Source organism: Neodiprion lecontei, chromosome 7 (assembly GCF_021901455.1).
Source record: "Neodiprion lecontei isolate iyNeoLeco1 chromosome 7, iyNeoLeco1.1, whole genome shotgun sequence".
In the NCBI taxonomy this organism is placed as follows: Eukaryota; Metazoa; Arthropoda; class Insecta; order Hymenoptera; family Diprionidae; genus Neodiprion; species Neodiprion lecontei.
The window spans coordinates 3,266,361-3,289,839 of NC_060266.1; the positions used below are offsets into that span (position 1 = coordinate 3,266,361).

General features: G+C 37.9%; 3 protein-coding genes and 1 long non-coding RNA gene across 7 annotated transcripts in view; 2 read left to right on the forward strand and 2 right to left on the reverse strand.

Moving 5' to 3' along the window:
* The window catches only part of LOC107222558 (growth factor receptor-bound protein 2), a 37,714-nt gene extending 19,506 nt beyond the window's left edge, over nucleotides 1-18,208 (forward strand). The window contains exons 1-6 of one of the 3 annotated variants that reach the window (XM_015661975.2): nucleotides 8,221-8,753; nucleotides 11,717-11,814; nucleotides 12,008-12,127; nucleotides 12,313-12,478; nucleotides 12,664-12,837; nucleotides 13,520-18,208. In XM_015661975.2, the coding sequence (XP_015517461.1) occupies nucleotides 8,676-8,753; nucleotides 11,717-11,814; nucleotides 12,008-12,127; nucleotides 12,313-12,478; nucleotides 12,664-12,837 (636 nt within the window). In that variant the 5' untranslated portion in view covers nucleotides 8,221-8,675 and the 3' untranslated portion in view covers nucleotides 13,520-18,208. Of the gene's footprint in view, nucleotides 1-8,220; nucleotides 8,754-11,716; nucleotides 11,815-12,007; nucleotides 12,128-12,312; nucleotides 12,479-12,663; nucleotides 12,838-13,519 lie in introns of those variants that run through there. The other 2 variants (XM_015661974.2, XM_046745488.1) reach the window with 2 other exon arrangements.
* On the reverse strand, nucleotides 6,695-7,527 carry LOC124295456. Its single transcript, XR_006905389.1, has 2 exons — nucleotides 7,407-7,527; nucleotides 6,695-7,328 (listed from the first exon to the last, which is right to left on the reverse strand). It is a non-coding gene; the product is annotated as an uncharacterized LOC124295456 (long non-coding RNA).
* A 225-nt stretch (nucleotides 18,209-18,433) lies between the features above and the next one.
* On the forward strand, nucleotides 18,434-20,699 carry LOC107222559 (40S ribosomal protein SA). Of its 2 annotated transcripts, none has more exons than XM_015661976.2 (6): nucleotides 18,434-18,564; nucleotides 19,024-19,186; nucleotides 19,269-19,474; nucleotides 19,686-19,973; nucleotides 20,079-20,303; nucleotides 20,517-20,699. In XM_015661976.2, exons 2-6 carry the CDS (start codon nucleotides 19,054-19,056, stop codon nucleotides 20,616-20,618), a joined length of 954 nt encoding a protein of 317 aa, XP_015517462.1. In that variant the 5' UTR covers nucleotides 18,434-18,564; nucleotides 19,024-19,053; the 3' UTR covers nucleotides 20,619-20,699. The 2 variants fall into 2 exon arrangements, with proteins under 2 accessions (XP_015517462.1, XP_046601443.1); XM_046745487.1 differs by having other exon boundaries at nucleotides 18,451-18,564; nucleotides 20,371-20,606.
* Nucleotides 20,700-20,768: 69 nt separating this feature from the next.
* On the reverse strand, nucleotides 20,769-22,910 carry LOC107222549 (SUN domain-containing protein 1-like). Its single transcript, XM_046745355.1, has 7 exons — nucleotides 22,722-22,910; nucleotides 22,135-22,343; nucleotides 21,996-22,044; nucleotides 21,645-21,802; nucleotides 21,314-21,481; nucleotides 21,122-21,205; nucleotides 20,769-21,047 (listed from the first exon to the last, which is right to left on the reverse strand). Exons 1-7 carry the CDS (start codon nucleotides 22,837-22,839, stop codon nucleotides 20,886-20,888), a joined length of 948 nt encoding a protein of 315 aa, XP_046601311.1. The 5' UTR covers nucleotides 22,840-22,910; the 3' UTR covers nucleotides 20,769-20,885.
* Between the last annotated feature and the right edge of the window lie 569 nt (nucleotides 22,911-23,479).

Here is a 23,479-nt window from a genome sequence, read left to right on the forward strand (position 1 = left end):
CGAACTGCGCATGAAAACTGCGGAATAAAGACTTTATTCCGCAACCTTGTTCGCTGCCGTATAAAGCGTCACTTTACGGAACGAAAACTGCCACAAAAAGTGGACTTTTCAATGCCCATGCCGTAAAAAATATTGTAAATATGCATGTATAGTTTTTCATAAAAAACTTGTAGATTGACATGAAAATTTTTCTACTTTCAGTAAAAAAAAAAATAAATAAATAAATCTGCAAGATACTGCAATTTTTAACAAAAATTTGACAATTCTTTACGAAAAATTATGGATATTGAAAAAAAATTTCTACGATATGGTACCATATGCTTTCAATTAGTGTAAAAATTCGTAGTAGCGGAAATTTTCACCAGGGTACTACATTGTACAGTATTTTTAGATGTTATACGTACGTGCAACTTTTAAACTTGGTAGTATACCACACGACCGTTATGCGAGACACGTGCGTAAGTAAATATGACGTTAAAACGTCACGTCTGGGTACGATGTACCTCTAGTCAGGACATGCACACCTATAGATAAGGTCGGTAGGTAGGTAGGTAGGTAGGTAGGTAGGTATCTGGTTTATGCCGTTCGGCCAAATAACCTATTTGGCAAAGGGAATTACGGCCGCTCAAAATACTCTCGCTAATATCCCCTTGCTCAGTTTATGCAGCAGGAATTACAAATTTAAGTGTGTGTGTATGTGTGTGTGTGTGTTGCAGCAGACATTATAAATATATTTTAACATCTAGACGTGTATATACATATATATATCGATAGTGTTAAATAATTTTCACACTAAACTTCAGTATCTGCACTGTTAACGGTACAGTAAGTGCTCTCAAAAAAAAAAAAAAAAAAAACGGAGACAGGTACAAAGCAAATCTATGTATAAACAAATAATTGAGTGAAATCAAACAAGCCTGCTTTGTCATTTCGTTGATTGTACTTTATACACGCTTCTCCACAAATTCGGTGTCATGTGCAACATGTGTCTATCGCATACAAGTATTTTAGGTATTTCCCGACGAACATGAATAACGCGCGGAGAAGACTGCTGCACGACTTAATAATAAACTGTAAGTATAATTCCGAGTTACCGGCGTGTAAACGATCGCCGTGGTCGTCAATGGATTGTAAATAAACCGCGGTGCGTCTCTACTGCAGGGCATCTAATACTCTATAATATACATTCTGACGTATTATACATACCTATACTAATATATCCGTTCATGCACACGACCACTACTACTACTACGACTAGGACCGTTGAAACTACACTACACTATACGTCTGAGTAAGCCCCGCACACCCGCATATCGGTATAGTAGAGAGGGTACTGATTATGAATCAGGGGATTTATTTCTAGAGACGAACGAATGAATGAATGAATGAAAGTGGAGTAGATACATACATCTCGGTGTGTAGGTATGTACGATACCACGTGCCTTACGCATATGCATGCATGCGTGCACATACGACTCGATTCGGTACGTGCCATTGTGTGTATAACACATGTAAAACTGGGACGGAAGACGAGAGACGCCGAACGATATATGTATGGATATGGTACATATACCCACATATATATATACTCCCACACAAACACATGTTTAGCTTTGCCACCCGTTTCCCGAACCGTGTGTACGACGGCGCAAGCCACGTGTAGTCTTGTTGTCCGGTTCTATGCATAATATACACACATGTACCGCATTGAAATCCCCGCGTAAGATCGTTGACACCTGTCGAACGATTTACGTTATTCGTTTGTAAAGCTTCGTTTTGACATTTTGGCAATTTGCGATTCGCGTGAGAATAGAATTAACACGCTTGTTTTCCAATCCATGTTCAAATCCCATGACAATATACATAATATGATGCAAAATACATATGGGTAGTAACCAATAAATGCGTAACCAACCTTTATAGATTATGCACGGCAATGTTAAACTACTTCGGGTATATCGTATTAAGCAGACAGATGACTTTTCGCGTGGAGACTAGCTTTCTAGGTACATTCATTCGTATTTTGAATTGAAAGATTAAGTCCCGGTTCGATTGAACAGAACAACAAAAGCGTAAAACGACTTTCGCCCATGTGTCAAAATTTTTGTTACACGCGATTGTACGGAGAAATGGATAATAATAATCGACAAAACGAAGGCTGCATATTATTCTTTACTTGTACAAAATTTATATCCACGTTTCCTTTTTCCGGCATAGAATTCGAACGAAGTGTATTACGTTACTTCCTTTTTTATGAGGATTAAGTCATAAGTAACGTTACACGTGTTTAGGGAAAAGTCGTTACTTCGCAGTATATTGCAAACCCAACTCTTTGAATGTAATTCTAAAATCAAGCAACAATTATGATTTTTTGTTTTCTTTCCCGCATTATGTTTCGTTACGTTAACGTTACGAAACTTCAGTTTCACTACTGTTTCATATCCAAATCGAAAGTATAATAGCACAGGCATCAATGGAGATAATATAGTATATACTTATACTACGCTCCGTCGCAGATAAAGAAAATAAATAAAATAATATAAACAAATACGAGAAGATGACTGGGCCAAGTTACACATTGGTCGAGGAACCCTACCGGGGCCTACCGCACATTGACATCTATGTACGTTAATTGTACGCGGTGCCGCGGTATATGTGGCACCTCGTAGAGCTTGTAATGACTCACTAATATTTACATACTTATATTTCAAGGCCTCTATATTACTGTTATCTAAATTGGATTATCGTACGTATACGGTGTAACGGGTGGGAGGACGATGACCTTGACCTAGGACAACGCGTATCTTTATACGTAAATACAAATCTTGAATGCACGCGTGTGTATGTGTTCGTGTACCACGCGGTAGTAGGACTGACGTAAAATGTATCGCATTGCGTTAAATAATCCCTATGCACATGATTTCGATCACGTGTCGGTGGGATACGGTTCGTTATTTTATACACCTACGCCCACGTAACAAAGCTTCTTCGGTATAAATAGACGCACGAATATACACACATTAACACAAATATTGTGTAGTTGTCACGATGAGACAGGTGGTTGTTACAGGTATTCGATGTATGTAAACGTCACGATCCTCTTACTGTAATCGCATGTACATATAATACATATGCATATATAAAATAAAAATACAGTGAAGGCAATGGTTATAACCGTTTGAGGTAAGCATAAATTAACGTGTTTCCTCATCAATGGACATGGGGATCTTTGAATCCGAGCGGGGGTTTGACGATTCGTATGAAAATTAATGGAAAAAATTCAGGCGTATACAGTTCCGCGTACCTCGAATTCGACGAACACGAAATATGGGACTTGTGTGTATTGAATTTCATCTCCGAAACGGTCTGTGTATATAGGGACAAGGCATAGAACTTATTCCCCCGCGGGCCAAAATGCTGCTCAAGAGCAGATGGGGATATTTTACCCCTGGTAAAAAGCGGGGCGGTTTGCTGGCTGGCTGGCTTGCCTGCTTGCTTGGCCTGCTGGCTTGCTGTGCAGGGTTTAGAGCCCCGCCGGGTGTTCTGCCACGACTGCTGTTTCAGTTTACAGCCTTAAGTCCGGTTTACAACAGATGCTAACGCCCAGTAACCATGCGGCACACTTCGACATCGACCTCACGTACGCAGGAATACCTCCTCTCTGTGCGCGTGTGCGTTGCTCTGTGGCCGCACAAGGCGCTGCGTTCGTTGTAAACCAGGCTTGAGTCCAGATTAACCTGACCGCTGCAGCGCTTCATGCGTGTTTGTGCACACAGGCATAGAACGGTCTGTAGAAAGAACAGCCGTGGCTTAAACCCCGTATACAGAATTGTGTTGGAAAATTTTCCGTTTTCTTTTGTATCGGCTTGAATTTTTGAAATTCGAACATGCTGAATTGACGAAAAATTCCACGTTGAACAACAACTCGTATGACAGTTATCACAGCGTGACGTTGGTATGTTAAGTATTTAATACACGCACTTGTTACGAATGATTCGAACGTGGGCGGATTGTGGGCGGGAATTTCTTATTCATACACAATTGAAAAGCGTGGTTCATGTCGTTTAAGGCCAAAACAGACGAGCGTTGGTAACGCGATTACATCTTTTCTTCAGTTTCCAACGAAGGAACCACGCTAATTTGAATTACAGAAAATTGTACACGGGGTTTCCGATCTTACCGACTGAGATGTCATCGGTTCTATTTTAACCATATCATTGCTAGATGGCGATACCTCGTGGGGGAAATATATCCGCACGTCGCGGTATGATGCGATTCGATCGATATTTAATCGGCAAAACGCGGCCCGTGGGAATAGATTGCGCTGGGATTCGTGGCGGGTGGATAAAAAATTAAAAGGATAGGAGGATGGAGGCAGAGGCAGGTACGATCAATTGGGTTAATTGCCAAGAATTACCTGATTACTTTCCTAACTATCGCAAAATTCATCAATAATGTACAATCCAGTTGAAGAAAATGAGTTAGGTACCATCAATCGAAGTCTGGTTGGCACTCGATTCGCAATCGCGCATCTAGAACGCGAGTTCTCTTATACTGGCCGCAGCACGCGTCAGCGAATTACGTCAATCGCTCGACTGACGCAAGTCTGGTAAGGGTATAATGTAATTTTTTTTTTCTTACTTATTTCACATCTTCCTTCTTGTTGTCCAACTCCCACCACGTATTCGTTGCGATCGCAATCGCAACACGATATGATTTGACAAATTGGTCGTCACGCGCGTTTTTCGTAGATTTCAAAATGCTATAATTCACTTTGCTTAAACCATACGTTCCTCAAATTATAACATACGTGTTATCAATCTTTGTATACTAAAAATTTTATCAAACTTTCTCTCGATTTATATGTCTGTACATTCATATGTTATATACATGACGATATATTGGGGTATGTATTTATTCCTTGAAAGTATAACGTCGAAAATTAATGTATCGGAGCTAAATTCCTTTAAACTAAATTTTAATTTTAAATCCTACTCAAGCAACCGATACCAACTTTCTCAAAAATGAGATAGGGCCGTGAATTTGAAAGCCATATTTTCAGCGATAGTTAACATAGTCATCGTAGTAAACCAGATGAAATGTTTGTTATATTGACCCACTTATCATTCCGTATAATTAACCCTAGTCGCTTACACCTATGGAAACTTCCACATTACTTACACGGGGTTACTCAAACCCCAGCCAACTTTGGAACGTTTTTACTGTGCGCAACATTAAGTTATGCACAGTTATGAGTTGAACAAAATTCTGAGACAAAATTTAAAAATTCAGAAATCGATTCCGATCTTATTGTTAGTTTTAGCAAAAAACCATGGAGGATGTGGGAGAAATTCTTGAAGCAAAAAAAGTAAAACGATACGCAATACATAGATGGGGTCTCTGAGAGTGAAAAGTTGTTTCATCCTTCATTTTACTTGCACAAGCAACCCTGATTCAAGCACGCTGATTTCAAAATTGTACGTTAAAGTCGGTTCTAGGATCAACTCGACCCCGTGTAAGTGACTAGGGTCAAGTATCAAACATTATCATTATCAGTCGCATCATTATTTTGGTGTTGAACAAAACTAATGAAATGAAAAGATTCTCCATTGTTGATTTTCTCCGTAGCCACGACGGCGACAGAATCAGACTCCAGCTGTGGTTTTTCTCGCGCTGTGCGGTCCGTACTTTCCCCGTCGTCGAGCGTCTCTCTATCTCTTCATCTCCCGTGCTCAAGCCCGCGGTTTTTCTCAGACTCGTCCCGTCTTCTTCTCTCTCCTTGCAGCCCTTCCCTATCCCGCTCTTCTCGTGGCAGGGGCCGCCCGTTTGTCCGGGGATCGCATTTAAGTACCTTTCATCTTCTTTTCGAAGAGACGTGCATGCATGCATGTATTATACCTGTACGCAGGTATACATAACCGGAGAGCGACCTGCATCGAAAAGGGCAGAAACTACGTGCGAACTGTAGGGCCGTCGTGCTTCTTTCTTCTATTTTTCGTTCCTCTTTGGTGGATCCTTAAGGGATGTACAAGCATGCGCAGTGGACGATGTTGCTTGACAATGATAGACTTAGCCGAGTTCAAGTAGAGGAACTGAACCCAACCATCATCGTCCACCATATATAGCTATATATCCCACTTGAAATAAACACAGTTCTCATTCTGTCTCACTCTTTTCATCATCGTACAGTCGTTGGACATGCGTTGGGCAGTATGTGAAAACTCTTTCATCTCTCTATCGTATGCAGCATCGTATGTGGGTAGCGTTTCCCGGATACATTGGTTAATAAAGCTGCGCAGTAATAATACAACGTAACACAATACAAATATAATACATTTATCAGAATGAGTCCTTCTTTAATTCTCGAAACGATCCCGATTCAAAGCAAAATGGTACGAATCGGTTATTTTAGCTGGGTACGACCTATCAATCACACTCGATTTTCAAACTCCTATTAGTCCCTTATTATGGTATGTTCAATTTCGTCGATGAGTTTCGTTCTACGCCGGCAGACAGGCGACGTCCGATGCTTTCGACCTTCCGGCGGAATGGATCAGTGACCGCCACATATGATTCACGCACAAAAATTTATCTTTTTCTCTTATTTGGGAAATTACCGTTACCAGAGATATGCACGCAGGTTTCACACCGTGGCCATGGAGGATATCGCAAGGAAGAATAAATACGACAGGTCAACAGTTTAACCGATAATTTATTATCCGGATACTGAATAATTCATAATATGCGTACATGTATAGATATACGTATGTGTATACATGTTGTAACGCGTAAATTTTCGTCATTGTCTCTGGCCGGAATAATCAGCTCGAACAAGGTGTACGTATACACCTATATGCTAATTACACCTATCTATACCTACCTGTGCATCAACGATACTAATATACAGTTGCGAATTTCAAATCGATCTTATGGTTCAAAATTCATTGTAAATGAACAAATATTTCTCTATTAATTTTTAACACCGTATTTTATTACAGTTCATCCATCATTTCTACGAATGTAAACTTCCACTCGCTAAACCTATACGCATGCGCGTTTATTTGTTTGTATGTACATACATACATGCATCGACGCAGAGGATAGGCGGTTGTTCGTGTTTCATGAAAAGAAACGTGCCTGGCTCTGCCGAATGACGACAGCAGTCGACAGGCTTTTCCTCGAGCTGTACAACCGAGTTGTTGCCGACTGCGCATGTCGCGTATTCCGCGGTCGCGAAGTAGTCCCAGAGGTAAAATGAGAAAAAAAAATGGCGTTCATGTTGCCGCGTAGAAATGTACTCGAACGGATTTTCCGCAATTACAATAACCCTGCAAAACGTCTGGGGTAGTCAATGGGAATACGACTTGATAAGCGATAGGTGGGATAAACTATCGGGTGAAAATTACCAGGCCCCAAAATATCGTCGGGCTGTTTTAGTACCGACGTGAAACGACGCGGTGGCAGCACCGTCGCTAACCGGGATCCCCAGGAGAAGGCAGGAGGTGCAGCAGCGGTCAGTGGCGACCGACGGCGGCTGATAAGCGTAAGCTTAAAGCAATGGGTTATAATTCCTCGAAGTATGCAATTGCGGTGGTCGTCGTGAACTGATGACAGTTTTAACGGTTTACCAATAAAAGTTCGTTCCGATTAATAAGGAGCAATTAACGCGGCGAACATTATTATCTAATTTTCTTGCCGCAAGAAGACAACCGACCGAAATTATAATGAAAGATTACGGGTTCCGTTTCTGCTAGTATCGCGTTTCGCTACCGCTACTAATACTACTACTGGCTCCTGGCACTCGTGTTTCGATCGAGAGGAAACAGATATCGTTCACAGTGTGTTGTTTAAACCATACAAACGCGAACGTGACATAGATACGCGTCTCGGTGCATAAGTAAAACGTTTCGAAAACAAAAGAGGAACGATAAAGAAAAGGAACAAGAGTTTAACAACACCAACACAACAAGTTTAGAGGTACAAAGAGAAGGAACGAGAGAAGGAAAAGAAAAATAATAAAAAATCAAAAATAAAAAAACAACAAGCAAAATAAAGAACCCAGCTGCGGTTTTTCGTTACTGTCACAAAATCTACGTGTCCGATTATTATCAACTGGTGGTGTATGTTGTATACTGTGCAGTTTAAGTTGTTCTTCTCTCAACAGGCTATATCAGAGGTGAAAGAAAAAAAAAGATAATATATATATATATATATCGAAAGGCGACCGACGGGCGTCGAGAGGCGAACGAACGGCCGATCACCATCCACGGAGTAGATCCGCAGCTGTGATTTTTTTTTCCTCATTACATACGGCGATACGTGGTACCCATAGGCTTATTATACCCAGTCACACTGCGTGTGACATACGAAAGGAAAGAAGAGGAAAAACTACTCTTCAATTGGGTCGTTTGAACTTTGTGTCGAGGTGGACGTTGTTCAAGGCTGGTTCGTGCCAAGGGAGAGACGTTCGTTTATTACCTACCTAACCGAGAACCCGTGACGACGACGAAGACGACGACGACGAGGACGTGGAGGAGGACGAGGACGAGGAGGAGGAGCAGGAGAACGATTGATATCGCACGCATAAATTCTTCGGCGAAATATAACAAATATAACGGATTTGCCAGGATTCAACTTGGATAAATAGATTCGGATAAAGAGAGTGAATCATCACCATGGAGGCGATAGCGAAACACGATTTCAATGCGACGGCCGATGACGAGCTCAGCTTTCGTAGGAGTCAAGTATTGAAGGTTGGTACGGCTCACCCTCTCCTCGCCGCCCTTCCCCGCCCACCACCGCTCTCGTCATCTCGTCGTTTATCCATTCCTCTTCACACAATGTGTCTATTTACTTATGCATACCCACATGTGTCGTCCTAGACGGATCCTGTATAATCCCTGATCGTGCCATGGCAATATTTATCCCATTTCTTACGCCTCGCGCTGTAAATTAAGCGCAAATAACACGCTTCTTATCTTATCTATACTTATACCATACGTGTGATGTATGTAAACGGGGGACAGCGCGCATATGCGGAACATGTTTCCTAGATAACCGAGGTGAAAAGAATAGCAGCGGTGATTGTATGGAGGGAAGAGAAGAGAAGAGAAGAAATGAAGAAAAAAATTAAAATAAATAAAATAGAAACAAATGACGAACGATCGCCTGTTCGACTCAACAACGTTACAATGTGTTCCACGCTTTTTCCCTACGTTTTTTTTTTTTTTTTTTATTCTATTTCACCCATCGCCCTGTCATCGTCTATTTGATAAAACTAAAGGAAAGGAGGAAGAACGATATCAACACGGGACAAGCAAAACGGGACACGCACACGCGCATACACCCGCAAAAAGCAGTAACGAATTCTTTCATATCATCAGCGCCATTCTCCCAATCACCAAATATAGAAATACACATACGTATGTGTGTATGCATGCACCTGTGTGTTCGCTCTTCGATCTCACTGATCCGCACTACGGATGGTGGAGGAGGATTTTATCGCGTTTCGGGATTTTGCAATCTAACAATATGACATTTCGTAATACAATTGTCTCTACGTATGGCAAAAGAATTTTTATTCCTTGTTAATAAGTTGGCTAGTTTTTTTTTATCATCGCCTACACCCTTAATTTTTCATTGCGTTCATCAATTTTGTGTAATATCAATTCTTTCATCCCTGATTTGCGCTTTGGTTGCAGGTTCATGAATCGAGAAAATTCGATACCAATCGCCTTTCTGAATTCATTTAGCCAATCATGAAAACTTTCTTGGAATCTTGCTTATAGGTATATCCATCTGAGTCTTTCGAATTTTATTTTATTAACAAAAAAAAAAAAAAAAAGAAGGAGAAGAAGCAGAGAAAGGAAACTCGCCAATATTTTATTGGCATAAGTTTCCTTTCTTCGGTGATCGCGCTATCTATGCTTCTCGATCGTTTAAAAGATCGTTAGTACCAAAATAATAAAAAAAAAAAAAAAGCTGCTGAATATTTTATGACAGCGAAGCGTCAAGTGAAATATATTTGTACATTTAACATAAAGAATTTCTATGAAAGAAACGAAACGACGACGTTTTGTTGCGCATACGTTAATCGTTCTTACTTTGTATACATTTGATGATTATTGTATATTATTTCGACATCGGAATGAATATTATTTGTGGAAGTTTGTCATTGTTTTCGGAGTATCGTGTTTCTCCTACGCGTAACTACATTGTCGTAAGAGTCTATGACGAAACCAGAAATCGAGAATATTGTACATAAGCACGTATGCAGGGAACTGAGTCTTGAGACTTCTGAGACTGACTCTGACACGAGCTGAATATCGTGTCCAAGTTATGCCATAGCTATTTTCTGCTTGGGCAAAACTATACTCGATCTTCGCTCTTATACCTATTTATAAATTTTCATGAAACCATGCGAGAAACGTGGATAGATACCCACGTAGGTATGAAGGAAAACAGAGCCTCTGCGGTTCTTCCTCGTCTAGATGATTTCGCGTTTTTTTAGGAACAGCGACCAACCAACGAACCACGATCCCATCCGCAAATTTTCGATGAAACGATCAAACTTGTGAAAAAAGCAACGCATCGAAAGTTATGTAACGGGCGTTGATATTGTAACGGATTTACGAAAGTAAATCGGTTGGAAAATGTCAACACATTTATAAAAAATTCTATAAGTGGCTGCAAGTGGCGCCATTTTTGTGGAGAAATTTAGCAACTCTAAGGGAATGACTAGAAATGTATGTGCAGTGTAGTAACATGCATTCTATACGTCCTAAAAATAGTACATTTCAAGTCGTACAATGACGCAAAATTTCTTGTCCATGTTGAGAAATTAAATTGTATTTCGTTATGAAATTAAAATAAAGATTGAAAGGAAAACTGGAGATAGAAACTTTTTTTTCGCGGATATCCGATTTTCAAAATTTTAAAGTTCATTCCTTTTCCTATTCCTAATGAAAGGTCAGACATCCCTGTTTGTTATCCCGTTAAATCGATCCATAGAATTTATTGTTAATAATTAATTTTCGCAATTGATAAGTTATATTCTAGAAATGACATTTCATACTAAAGAATTCAAGATCATTCACAAATTATTGTCACATTACAGAGGAGGAAAAAAAAATGAAGAAGACGAATAACAATAATTAGTATACAAACAGATATTTTTGTCTGAAACTTTGGCATCTATTATCGTCTAAGATAAGTTTCCTCCTTTAACAACCGCTGCATACATTACTACACGAAAATATCATTTTAAATACCCGTATGCTCTGGCGTTCCTTTTTTCTTTTATCTTTTGTCCTAATCAATAGGGTATTTAAATACCACCTGCTTATCGTTATGTTGATATCAGTTTCGCTCCTCCTTTCCTGCAAACGAAACTCATTAATCTTACGACCTTGGTTCGGTTTGCTGCTGCTACTTTGGTGGTGGAAGCTGCGATTATTCATACATGTATACTTGCGCAGCATGTATTATTACCACACTGACCAGCATGCAGCTGGCTCCGTTATCAATAGGAAGACAAGAGCAGCAATGACGGAAAATTGAAAAAAAAATCGGTCATTTTTTATAGCTGGGGATTTACCTTTACATACATATTCAATTTTCCAATCTCTTTATTTTCATCATCTCAAAAGAACAACGCACAAAATACACTGTTCCTTTGATTTTATAAATAACTGATTTAACTTTCTCTATTTATTAGATTTTAAACATGGAAGACGACATGAATTGGTACAGAGCAGAATTGGACTCTAGGGAAGGCTTGATACCGAGCAATTACATTGAGATGAAGAATCACGAGTAAGTTTGACGGCGTATTTCTTTCTTAATGAGTTTCATTCCATTGTTGACCCAAGCCAAAGCCAAAGCTATATGAAAAAGGCGATGCTGACTTGAAAGTGCCTAAGATAACAAATTAAGGATATGTTTGAAACAAGGGAAAAAAAAGAGAGAACCAGAACTTGACTTTTCTATTTTTGTTCCCTGTACGCAGCTGGTATTACGGGAGAATAACAAGAGCAGATGCGGAAAGGCTTTTGATGAACAAACGCGAAGGTGCGTTTCTTATCAGAATCAGCGAGAGTTCTCCCGGTGATTTTTCCCTATCAGTCAAGTAAGTTTTGTACAAATATTCGTTCCATCGTTCGAAAAATGTCTAACTTTAAAAGTTGTTAAAACAAAGATTTGCGGTATTTGTATGATTTTTACCTCTCATAGTTTACAATAATACTCGAAGATATTTAACCATTTAAACGCTTATGCATAGCTTCGGATCGAGACATTATTTCAATTCCACAGATGCTCGGATGGCGTTCAGCATTTCAAAGTCCTCAGAGACGCGCAAGGCAAGTTCTTCCTTTGGGTAGTCAAATTCAACAGTCTTAACGAGCTCGTCGAATATCATCGCACCGCATCAGTATCTCGTTCTCAGGACGTGAAATTGCTTGATATGAAACCAGAGGAGGTGAGGAAAATTAACAATATGCTGCGAAATGGTTGTTCCGTTTTATTTATACACATATCGATCCTAAAATCACTCCAATTAATCAATGAGAAGTATTAACTTCCAGAAGTGAAAAGTATCGGAAGAATTTACTACAAAGTTATCATCGACGTTCCGTCTTCATTTGACTTTTCTTGTTATTGCAGTGCTTGGTCCAGGCGCTCTATGATTTTGCACCCCAGGAACCCGGAGAACTTGAATTCAGACGAGGCGACGTCATCACAGTTACAGATCGCACTGACCAGCATTGGTGGCACGGAGAGATTGGCAGCAGACGGGGACTCTTCCCATCGACTTACGTTACGCAGTATCACTCCTAGGTAATTGTTTAAATTACCAACTAATTTTTTATAATTTATAGATCGTTTCGGGTGCTTCTTTGTCGTCTTTTTATCATACACAAAGAACGCAATCTCAGATCTACTTCTCTCATTTATCTTTATAAATTTATCACTTACGTCTGTTATCCATACCTTTTCCCCTTTTCTCGGATGTGTATTTATAGCATTACTTGTCTTTGGATACGTTGCCTTTGATATACTAAATATTTATTACCTATTTCGAAAATTTTATCCCGCTTGACGATGACATATTTCTTATGATTTCGTAGTCATTTATTTATAGTCCCGAAATAAATGCGTTTTAGACTCGATTGAACTTTCTCTTCTTGAGTGTCGAGATTAGATAGGGAAAAAATGTTATAAGATAGATATCAAAAATATGACAGAGCACGGTAAGTTCTGTCTTCCTTTATCGTTTTGTACCTGAGTTTTTGATTACTATTTGTTGATATTCAGTAGCATTTTATCGACGTTTCGATCAAGGTGCTTGGAGCAATTTATCGATACAGTTGAATCAATTTGTTCGTAACTTTTGCCCAAGGTGACGATTAAAAAATTGATCAATTTTCAGTCCTGCGCAGAGATTTTTAGAATTAGAAAATTTTACCGACATTGACGCACGATTTTTTTTATTTTTATTTTCAATATTTTTTTTACCAAGTTTTGAACAAAAACAGGCCACGCAGAGTGCCCAAAGGAGACGACAACCTCCGTCATCATCGTCATCGTCGTCTTATCCTGCAACAATTACCTACAGAATTCGTATAACTGCGGAATTGATCAACAACATTCTTCAAACTACGCCAATGGAGTGGGCGTTTAGAATGTATTGGTGGTCCAGGCGCAGGGCTTTGTAGCTCTTTGATATAGGGCATTGAAATGATTGTGAAATTTTCGTTTCATCAGTTTTTAATTTCAGAAAATTTCGTTGATCACTGTCTGTTTTTTATTTCTCCCCTCTCTCTTTCGCTTTCGTTTCTTTTGGAATCCATCTTTTCTATTGGCAATATTTCGATCATTGCGTTCATCTCACTTCGGAGAAACTTTATACTTACACAGACACGCAAAAATGTGTCAGGTTACATGAAGAGGTGAAACAAGAGAGAGAGGAAGAAAGTAGAATCTACGGAATTAACACGTGAAAATAAACAAATGGATCAAGGACTGATGGCTCGCAAGCTTGACAACAAGATTTAATATTAATAATTTCTTAGCCTGCTTCTGTGGTTTTAACTGCTAACGAATCCAATGTTACACAATCGATTTGACGGAGACCTGATTCATCGCCATAATGTAATAAGCGCATTGTATTCGACAACTCGAGAACTGGATCGGTTACTCCTATTTTCTTATCATTCATATTTTTGTTTTTCTTGTATCTTTGTGTAATTGTATGTTTCCATGCTTGCATTGTAACGTCAGTATAGACTGCTGACTTATCAAAAGTGTTTAGAGAGAAAGAGAGATAGAGAGAGGCAGAAGGAGAGAGAGATATCTATATAAATCGGAGCATCGTTTGTTTATGTATATATATAAATACATATATACATATACACATATATATATATGTATATGCGTAATATTTATATATGTATATATGTATTTTCAGGACTTACGATTAGAAGTAACCTGACATCGATATCCACCGACTTTGCTTTGATTTATCGTAACGTTTAAACCTATTATTCTCTTCTTATTATTGCATTTTATTTTATTACGACGTATTTGTCTTTTGTTTCTCATTTTAAATAATAAACATGTTCCTTGTTATGATTGTCTTTCCGTTTTTTTTTTTCAAATTAAATTTATTACACGGAGCCGACGATAACAACAACATCGACAATGTCCACGAAGATTATAAAAATCCAAATCGTTAAATGTTTCATCTTTCAAGAAAGCGTTGCTTGAATTCTGTTCATTTCTATCTATTATATTTGACCATATCTAAAGTTCTGTTTCCGAAATTTTCGTATCTTTACTGTTTTAGACTAGGCAATAAATTATTACCGTTGATTCTATAATTAAACGATTCAGCCATAGCTTCTTCTTTTTTTTTGTTTGATTGTTTACGAATATCTTCTGCGCTAATCATAGATTTCCTTATCTTCGTCTTCTTTTCCTTCGCCTTCATCTGTCACCGGTTTTTCCGTTGTTGTTGTTGAAATATCTTTCTCATATTTACAGGTAGAGAAAGACAATTATCCTGAGATGTATAATTCTAATAGGTAACAGATGGCTTACACAATATTTACACGAATACCTAAATATACATGTAATACTGTGTGTTGTAATACGTGATGGCGGGAACGGAGGTTTGAGAGAGGGAAGAACAATTTTCCACCTCCATGCACACGACACGACGGAACATGACACTTTGACTTCACATTCAATAGCATCGGCTGGTTATTAAACACGTACCTAAGCATATTATTATCGCGTACACGATGTATACGTATATAGCAGACACGTGTTAGTTTCATAAATTTTTACAGGAGAACAAATTTCAGTATATATATATATATTCAGGAATGATCATTTAAAAATTGATGGATAGCAGTCTTAATATCATTATGTTGAACAAAATTAAAGGTCGTGGGATTTGTTCCATTCTTTCTACCCCTGAAAAAGTTTTTATCTTTCAGTCAAACATCTTGATCATCTTTAACCAATTCTACCGATAGGAAATTAGTAGTATCCAGTAGTATGAAACTAATTTCTTCCCTAAATAAGCATGGTGAAAAATTATTACACATACACACACCCTCAAAGCGAACGGTATCGAAAATGCGAAAATGGAATGACAATATAAATAATGAACACATAACCGGGCGAAAAATAAGAAAACAAGAGAACGATGAATGAATAAATGAATAAATAAATAAATTAAATAAATCAACAATAAACAAATAAAATAGAATAAAGTATAAGAAATATTGTATGTATATTTTTTAAGAGTTATATAATTTTTCTAACGATCTTCATAATTGTCCATCCTGTTTTCTTTGTAAACATTATTATTATTATTATTATTATTATCATTATTATTATTATTATTACTACCACTACTACAATTACTCCTGTTGTTGTTGTTATTATTATTATCATTATTATTAGTGCCACTACTACTACTACTACTACTACTACTACTCCTACTACTACTACTATTACTACTACTATTATTATAATTATTATTATTATTATCATTATCACTATCATTATTATCGTTTAAATGTCGAGCAATTATTGTGTAATTATTATTTTTATTATTATCACTTATTATTGCGTTACGTTATATTTTATTATATATTATTAATCGTATACTTATGCATGAATCTCTTATTTGTTTTCGTATCACGTCCTGCCACTCAATTACCAAGAAATTATTCCCTGTATATTCTCCGGAAGTTCCGAATAGAAAATTGCTGTTGAAAAAATCGTGATTAATTTTTGATTTCTGTGTAAGAAACGTACTTATTTCAACGACGCGCACGAATTATTAGAATATTAATGCGGCCCGTCGTTGCGGAGTGAAGAATGAAACATAGAGCGACTGGATTGTTTATACAATAATATTCGGTAGTAATTGATTAAAATTAATGTGCAGAGGGTTTTAGTTTTTTTTCTCGATTTCAGTGTAATAGCAGTAATTATTATCAACCACGTTGCGTTTTTCCGTTTATGAGTTTTTTTTTTTTTTTGTCTGCTATTTTGAGTGGTACTTTTACTTGTATTTTTTTCATCATTATTAAACGAACGGTGACGATGATCAGCAATGGTAAGTTGGAATCATGTCCTCGTTGATCGGAGAGTCATAATTACTTATAAAAGACTAGATTAAAGTTTCAACGATTTATAATACTTTAATTAGACGAATGAACTGCCATTATTTTTTAATCTTGTTCCAATAATCTCTTCTTTTTTTTTTTTCACAAGGTCTTACTACGGTTAATGGAAACAAACATACACAGATTTGCTAGCGACTAGTTATAGTATGTAGCAAATAATTCGTTAGGAGAAATAGAAAAAAAAGCCTTACAGTAATGATGAACTTTTTGAAGGTACAGTCATATATATAATATAAATTTGTGTATACCGTAGTGGTAATTATGAATAATAGCGAGCTATTAGGATTGTGCCATTTTTAATAATTCTTATATGTATAGCAATAGTAAAAAATATGTCAGATATTGGGGCGTTATTATAATATTCTAGTATCGAGATTCATTATTATTCTTATAATACTTGGCCTTAAGACAACGGTAAAACGTCTCGTACTGGTGGGTATACTTTTTAATACATCGTCGCATAAAATTGTATGTTACATATTTCCTTTATTCACAGTCGCAGCTGAAATGAGAATCACACGATTTTAGTGGAAAGGAAGAGTAATAAAAATTTGGACAAATTGGTGTACAAAGGAGAGGAAAAATAGTACAATGATACGTCAGATACAATTAATATATGATTCTGATAATTATTATGATATATTTCTGATTAACTCTTTCTCCCGATGCTTTTTTTCTATAATTTCTTTATCTCTAAATTTAATCAACGATCATATCGTTTGTAAATACATTCACTATTATGAAATAGTTGAATTCTTTTTCGCAAAGATTGCCAACCAGTTGTAGTAATAATATCATCTATATTATACAAGTTCAAAAACGGAACCTTGTATTTTTAGCACATGTATGAAGAATGTAATTACGTAATACGTAAACAATGTAAAAATAAACTTGATTCGAGTTTACTGCAGGACCAACAAATATATTACGTTTATTTATAACTAAGCACGTTGTGCTGTAGCCACAGTATAATACAAAAGTAACCGAACTGCAATATCGATTTATCATTTTTCTGTAAAAATACTTGGAAATAATTGCTACGGATATTTATAAATATTATTAGTACATAACTATATATAATAATACGTCATGAAGTGTAAGCATTTTGCCAGATGTTTCTCCCATCATTCAGGTTTCACCACGAATGCATACATACGTACATAATATAATATACGCTCGGAAAATAATCTCTTCGTAAGTATAATTTACATACCGTGTACTCTCCGTCTTATGTATGTCTAATGTACATAGAAACCAATGTGCACGTGTAAAAAGAGCGTAAAAGATTGATGATGAAATAAATTTTAGCACTACCTGTTTGCATTCTCATAAATAATACTACGATTATTGCGATTTTTTTAAAACGATTACTATCACTGGATCATTTCTTCGAAACGTAACGGAGCAAGGAGAACGAGAGACTTGTAGCTGACCGTTAAATCGTTAACAGGTATATACCATGTATAATTAAATTAATCCAAGAATAAATTATTGTTTCCAGAGTATACTGTATTTGTACAAAATAACTACAATTTCAACATTTCGTATTATGAAAGTAGGTAAATATCGATTCGATAATTAAACTTCGCGCGCTATTTAATCACAATTTCCGCCATTAAACGCTCCCCGGAATAAATCCGCAACTGCCCAACCGATCCTGGAATATTCAACGTTTTTGTGCATAAATTTCCGTAATTAAAAGTTGGGTGAAAATTATGCAGATATTATTTTTCTCCGTTCTATTTAGGAAGACCAAAACGAGCTGGTTGAAAATCAAGTACGGTCTTGACTGACGTAGAATGCGTCCAAAATGACGGACCTTCTTTCCTGTTCAGGAAGTCTCCCAGTGGCATTGCCAAACGTGAGTTCAGTAACAAAAATTCAATATCATAATATTAGTTGACTAGAAATGGCGGTGAAATTGGACCTAGTTGATCAGCGACGCCTTTCCTGCCTCGAAACACATTCCAAACGACAAAAACCTCGGTGCTTACGATTAAAAATTGAAAGATAACTGTCGGCGTGGCGAGTACACGTGTCAGCCTAGCCTCGAACTTCCACGATTCGCTGATTAACAATGAATAGGGCCCTGATTAATATGCAAATACATATTTTTTATTCAAATCATTTTCGTACCTTATTTGGTTATATGCATAAAGTATGAGGTTTGGATCCAGAAAATGCAATTTCTATTTTCAATATGTGGAATACATATCTATCCGAGCACTGATGATAAGCAACATGTGAGAAACGAGTGTCGTTTTGGTCAGAATCCACAGCATTTCATTTCTCGAGCTAACTAAAACCCTTCGTATTTCAGGTTGAATCGTAGTTCAACCACAACGTTAAGATGTCGGGAGGATTGGACGCGTTAGCTCTGAAGGAGGATGACGTTACCAAGATGTTGGCCGCGTGCACTCATCTGGGCAGTGACAACGTTAATTTCCAGATGGAACAGTACGTCTACAAACGGCGTGCCGATGGTGAGTCGAACTCCTCGTAAACTCTGTCGCGATCCGTTCTAAGTAACCGAGTAAAAGCAAAGGTCCAAACGGTTGTCTCCAGGTGTGAACATCATCAACCTCCGTCGTACTTGGGAGAAGCTTTTGCTGGCTGCTCGTGCTATCGTAGCGATCGAGCACGCCAGCGAGGTTTTCGTTATCAGTTCTCGTCCCTACGGTCAGAGGGCTGTTCTTAAGTTTGCCGCCCACACCGGCGCTACGCCAATTGCCGGACGTTTCACGCCCGGAGCGTTTACCAACCAGATTCAGGTTGTAACAGTTTTTTCTCTCGTTGAAGTTAAAGTAAATAATGAATACTAAATGATGAGACAATTTATGTCCAGAAAGTACATATGTTGGTACATAAGGCTTAATCTTTTCTGAATGGTGATAAACGAACCAAAAATTAGATTCTAGTGTTGGAAAAATCCCTCAACAGCATACGACTGATTTTTTTTTTTGTTGTTTTACACGTTTTAAGGCTGCTTTCCGGGAACCTCGTCTGCTGATCGTTACTGACCCTGTTACCGACCATCAACCCATCACTGAAGCCAGTTACGTTAACATCCCTGTAATTGCATTCTGCAATACTGACTCGCCTCTGAGATTCGTTGACATCGCAATTCCGTGCAACACTAAGAGCTGGCACAGCATCGGGTTGATGTGGTGGCTCCTGGCACGTGAGGTACTGCGTCTCCGAGGGTCCATTCCTCGCGAAACGAAATGGGAAGTCGTGGTCGATCTCTTCTTCTACAGAGATCCAGATGAGGTTTGTATTTTGTTGCAAGACACTGGAAGATCAGAGAAAATTCATCCGACTTCATCAGGAAACACAATCTTTTTCTTAACTTATGCACAACGATTTATTTTGCAGGCTGAGAAGGACGAACAAGCAGCAAAGGAGATCGCAGCACCGGCAAAAATGGACTTCATCAGCAGCGCCGAAGCTCCGCCTACCACTGAGGCTGGATGGGCTAACGAGGTTGCTGTTGTTCAAGCGACTGAAAACTGGGCAGACGACACTGGTGCTGCACCCGCAGTTGTTCCCGCAGCTGGTGCACCTGCTGCCTTTGCACCCAATGAGGACTGGGCTTCGCAGGTAAAACACTAACCACTTTAACTGAAACTCTCATTCGTTTCAAAATGCAAATATGTTTCGAGATCAGATTCACTCAATGCTACACCAAAGTTGACCACACACAAATCTTGGACAAGCTGTATGAAGTTCTTCTGAATCCTGTTTTGGATCAATTCTTCGCGATTTGCTCCGCGAATTTGATGAAATTCTTCGATTGCGAACTCTTTTTCTCAGGTACAAGACGAGTGGTCGGCTACCCCGGCTGCCGCCACTGCAGCTGCTGCAGCACCTGCTCCTACCCAGAGCTGGGGTGGAGCACCGACTGAAAAATGGTAATCGCGCTGCTTTCAGAGCTATCGCGTGTTGCTAAATCACTTTGTAATACAATACAATAATAAAGTGAATAACTAAATCACAGTACGTTGATATTTATCTTTTATTTATTTTTTTTTTTTAAGTTATGCACACTTGATACACAATATTCGTTAAAGTTTTAAATGAAACGATCATTCTCTGTATGATCGTCACGGCCAGTTACGCTACATTATTATTGACGAAATTCATGGTTTTTTAATCATTTGATTTCTTTGCACAGTATATTTTCTACTTTTCCTCGCCAATCTCAAGTCCGGGATCGTTTTTTTGATGACTGGCGATTTTGCCGTGAACTCTGAATCTGTAAATGCAGGTGAAATCAGGGTGACCCCAGTTTGATTGTATTTCAAGAAGAATTGTTTCGATCGAATACATCTTCACCTTTTTGTCCTGAAACGCAATTAACTTACATCATTAAACTGCACAAAAATCACAAAACGTGGCCAAGTCATGGTCAGTCTTACCTTCAGAACAAAGGTCTGCGAAGGCTGGCCATTGATGTCATACGTGAAACTATCTAGTCTTTGAAGAGTGTGTTCTATTATCGTCTGAAACGTGTGAGTAGATTGTGTAATTATAACAGTTCGGCGGGCGTATGATGAAGCGATAACTAATTGAAAGATGCTTTTAATGTTCCTATTTTATTTCTCACTCACGTGAATCGAAAAGTCTCGCGGTGCCGAGTTTATCGAACCGGTTAACGAGGCTGAGACGGGTATGTGTTCGAGTGTAACTTTGTCGATGTGTGCCGCATGTGCCAGTTTCAAAAGTATCTTTCCGCTTGATCCTCGAAACGCCCAACATTCTCCTGCTTGAGTCCATGGCTAGAGGATTTGTACAGAAAAACTACAGTGTATCTTGAAGTATAAAATTGGATGGGGTAAAACTGATCAAACCGATTATTTGCTGTATTGATCCAAGTAAAGTTAAAGTGGGCTTTTTCCTTTTTCGTAGCAAATCAATGCACAACAAACCCAACTAACACACCTGTATCACTTTACGAGGTGTAAAATATCCCGCCTCCCAAATTGGAATACCAAAAAAAGTTATTTGCTGATGATACGGTTCATGATACGATTCTGTGTCAGGAGTGTCCAGAACTGCTCCACCGGCAGCCTCGGACGCAAAGTCTGGAAGGTCTTGGTCTGAACGAAAAACACCCAACAGCTCATCTACATAACTATGTATCATCGCATTGATGGTTCTTATTAAATTGAGAGTTCATGCGTAAGTAAAGAAATTCTTGAAACGAGTTTAAATCTTAAGTGAGCTCAAATCAGCTCCTTGTAATATTTTTAACTGTTCTGTGTTCACTAAAGAGAGTTATTTTGTATGTACCTTTTCTACTGCTCAGCGCAATATTTGAGAGATCCTTGTATTGATTTTTCTGTAGAGGAAAAAAGTGAGACAACTTTGAGCATTTCATTCATCAATAATACAGTCAATTATTAATTGCTAAATATGTAAAATTCATCACCATTTTTATCAAGCTCATTTCAATGTTGAGCGCCTGGTTCTTGAGACTCGCTAGTTCTCGTTCTAGCAGCAAATTTGACTCTGTCGAAGTCATCCCAATGCCAATGAGCTCGTCGTCGCTCGATTTTACCACCTTGCCATAGGGATGCTCTTCGGGATACATCGACACGTCAATTTTCACATGCACCAATGTGTACGCTATTAATACACCTATTTCAAAATATTAACATTAAGTTTAATTTTAGTTTGTGTGTTCTTTTTTTTAATCTCAAATTTATGCTGACTGTTTCGAAAAATTTTCTTCTCGTCACCAAAATTGACGAATTACTTCTGATTCATTTGCAATACGTTGTCATGAAATCTCATCCAACTTGAGTAGTTATCAGTGAAGAAAAGAGAAGAAAATATAATTGTGAAAAAAGTTGGATTTTCTTTTTCTCTTATCATTCTTTTATTTTCTTCTGGACTGAGGTGAAATCAGCGTTAAATGATGAAGACATTTTTTTGTACATATTTTATGTAGAATGTAAGATATCGTTCCAACGAAAATTTCATCATTCAAATAGATACAAGCTTTTGCTGCGATACCTGCTCCTAGAGCCATTATGGATAAGATCTGGATCAGGGAGCTGAAGGTTTTTGTAAGGAAATTAACTATGAGTCGAGTATTGAGAAGTAACCACAGGTCGAGAGTCATCAATTTCATCGTCGATCTGAAAAGAACTATAATATGTCCGTGAGTTACCGCATATTTATATAATATAAAGAACAAAATCATTTTTAATACTTTGTAACTTTAACATGCTAAATTTTTCATTGCGACATTTATATACCACTGTGTACTTATGTGAATTAACTATACTATTTACATTTATTTTTGCGGCTGTCCATCGCATGTAAGGCTGATTTTCCTACGATTACGAATGCGTACGATATAATCCTATGATGTAACTCTGGTACAATCCTATCGTAATTTATCAAACCTACGGGTCCTTATTAATTTGTTTCAATTCAACGTGACACAAGATGCTGACTTATATTTCTAAATCTGAACAAATATTCAAGTCTGTCCTGCATTTACAAATCGCAGCTAATATATTTCGGAGCTGCAATAATTATGTTATTTTTGTTGTATTTGCGTTGTTCCGTTGCTGTGTTCATTCCGTTTTCCGACGCGCCAACGTGAATAATGTCGGTTTTAGCCGATTTTCAAAATCATCGGCCCATGTTTGAAATTTTTTTCCGAAAGACTATCCTGGTATCCTGTTCCAAATATATCTGAAATTGTTTCCGGATCAAACCATCGAACGATACTTTATCTATATTGCTCCATGGTTCATACACCG

Excerpts from the sequence above, each read along its gene's own strand:
- LOC107222559 (XM_015661976.2), top strand. The coding sequence starts at position 19,054 with ATGTCGGGAGGATTGGACGCGTTAGCTCTGAAGGAGGATGACGTTACC. Across the intron at positions 19,187-19,268 it reads CTACAAACGGCGTGCCGATG|GTGTGAACATCATCAACCTC; the intron begins GTGAGTCGAACT and ends GGTTGTCTCCAG. Across the intron at positions 20,304-20,516 it reads ATGAGGACTGGGCTTCGCAG|GTACAAGACGAGTGGTCGGC; the intron begins GTAAAACACTAA and ends TCTTTTTCTCAG.
- LOC107222549 (XM_046745355.1), bottom strand. The coding sequence starts at position 22,839 with ATGAAATTGATGACTCTCGACCTGTGGTTACTTCTCAATACTCGACTC. Across the intron at positions 22,045-22,134 it reads AAATGAGCTTGATAAAAATG|AAAAATCAATACAAGGATCT; the intron begins GTGATGAATTTT and ends TTTCCTCTACAG. Across the intron at positions 21,048-21,121 it reads CGCAGACCTTTGTTCTGAAG|GACAAAAAGGTGAAGATGTA; the intron begins GTAAGACTGACC and ends ATTGCGTTTCAG.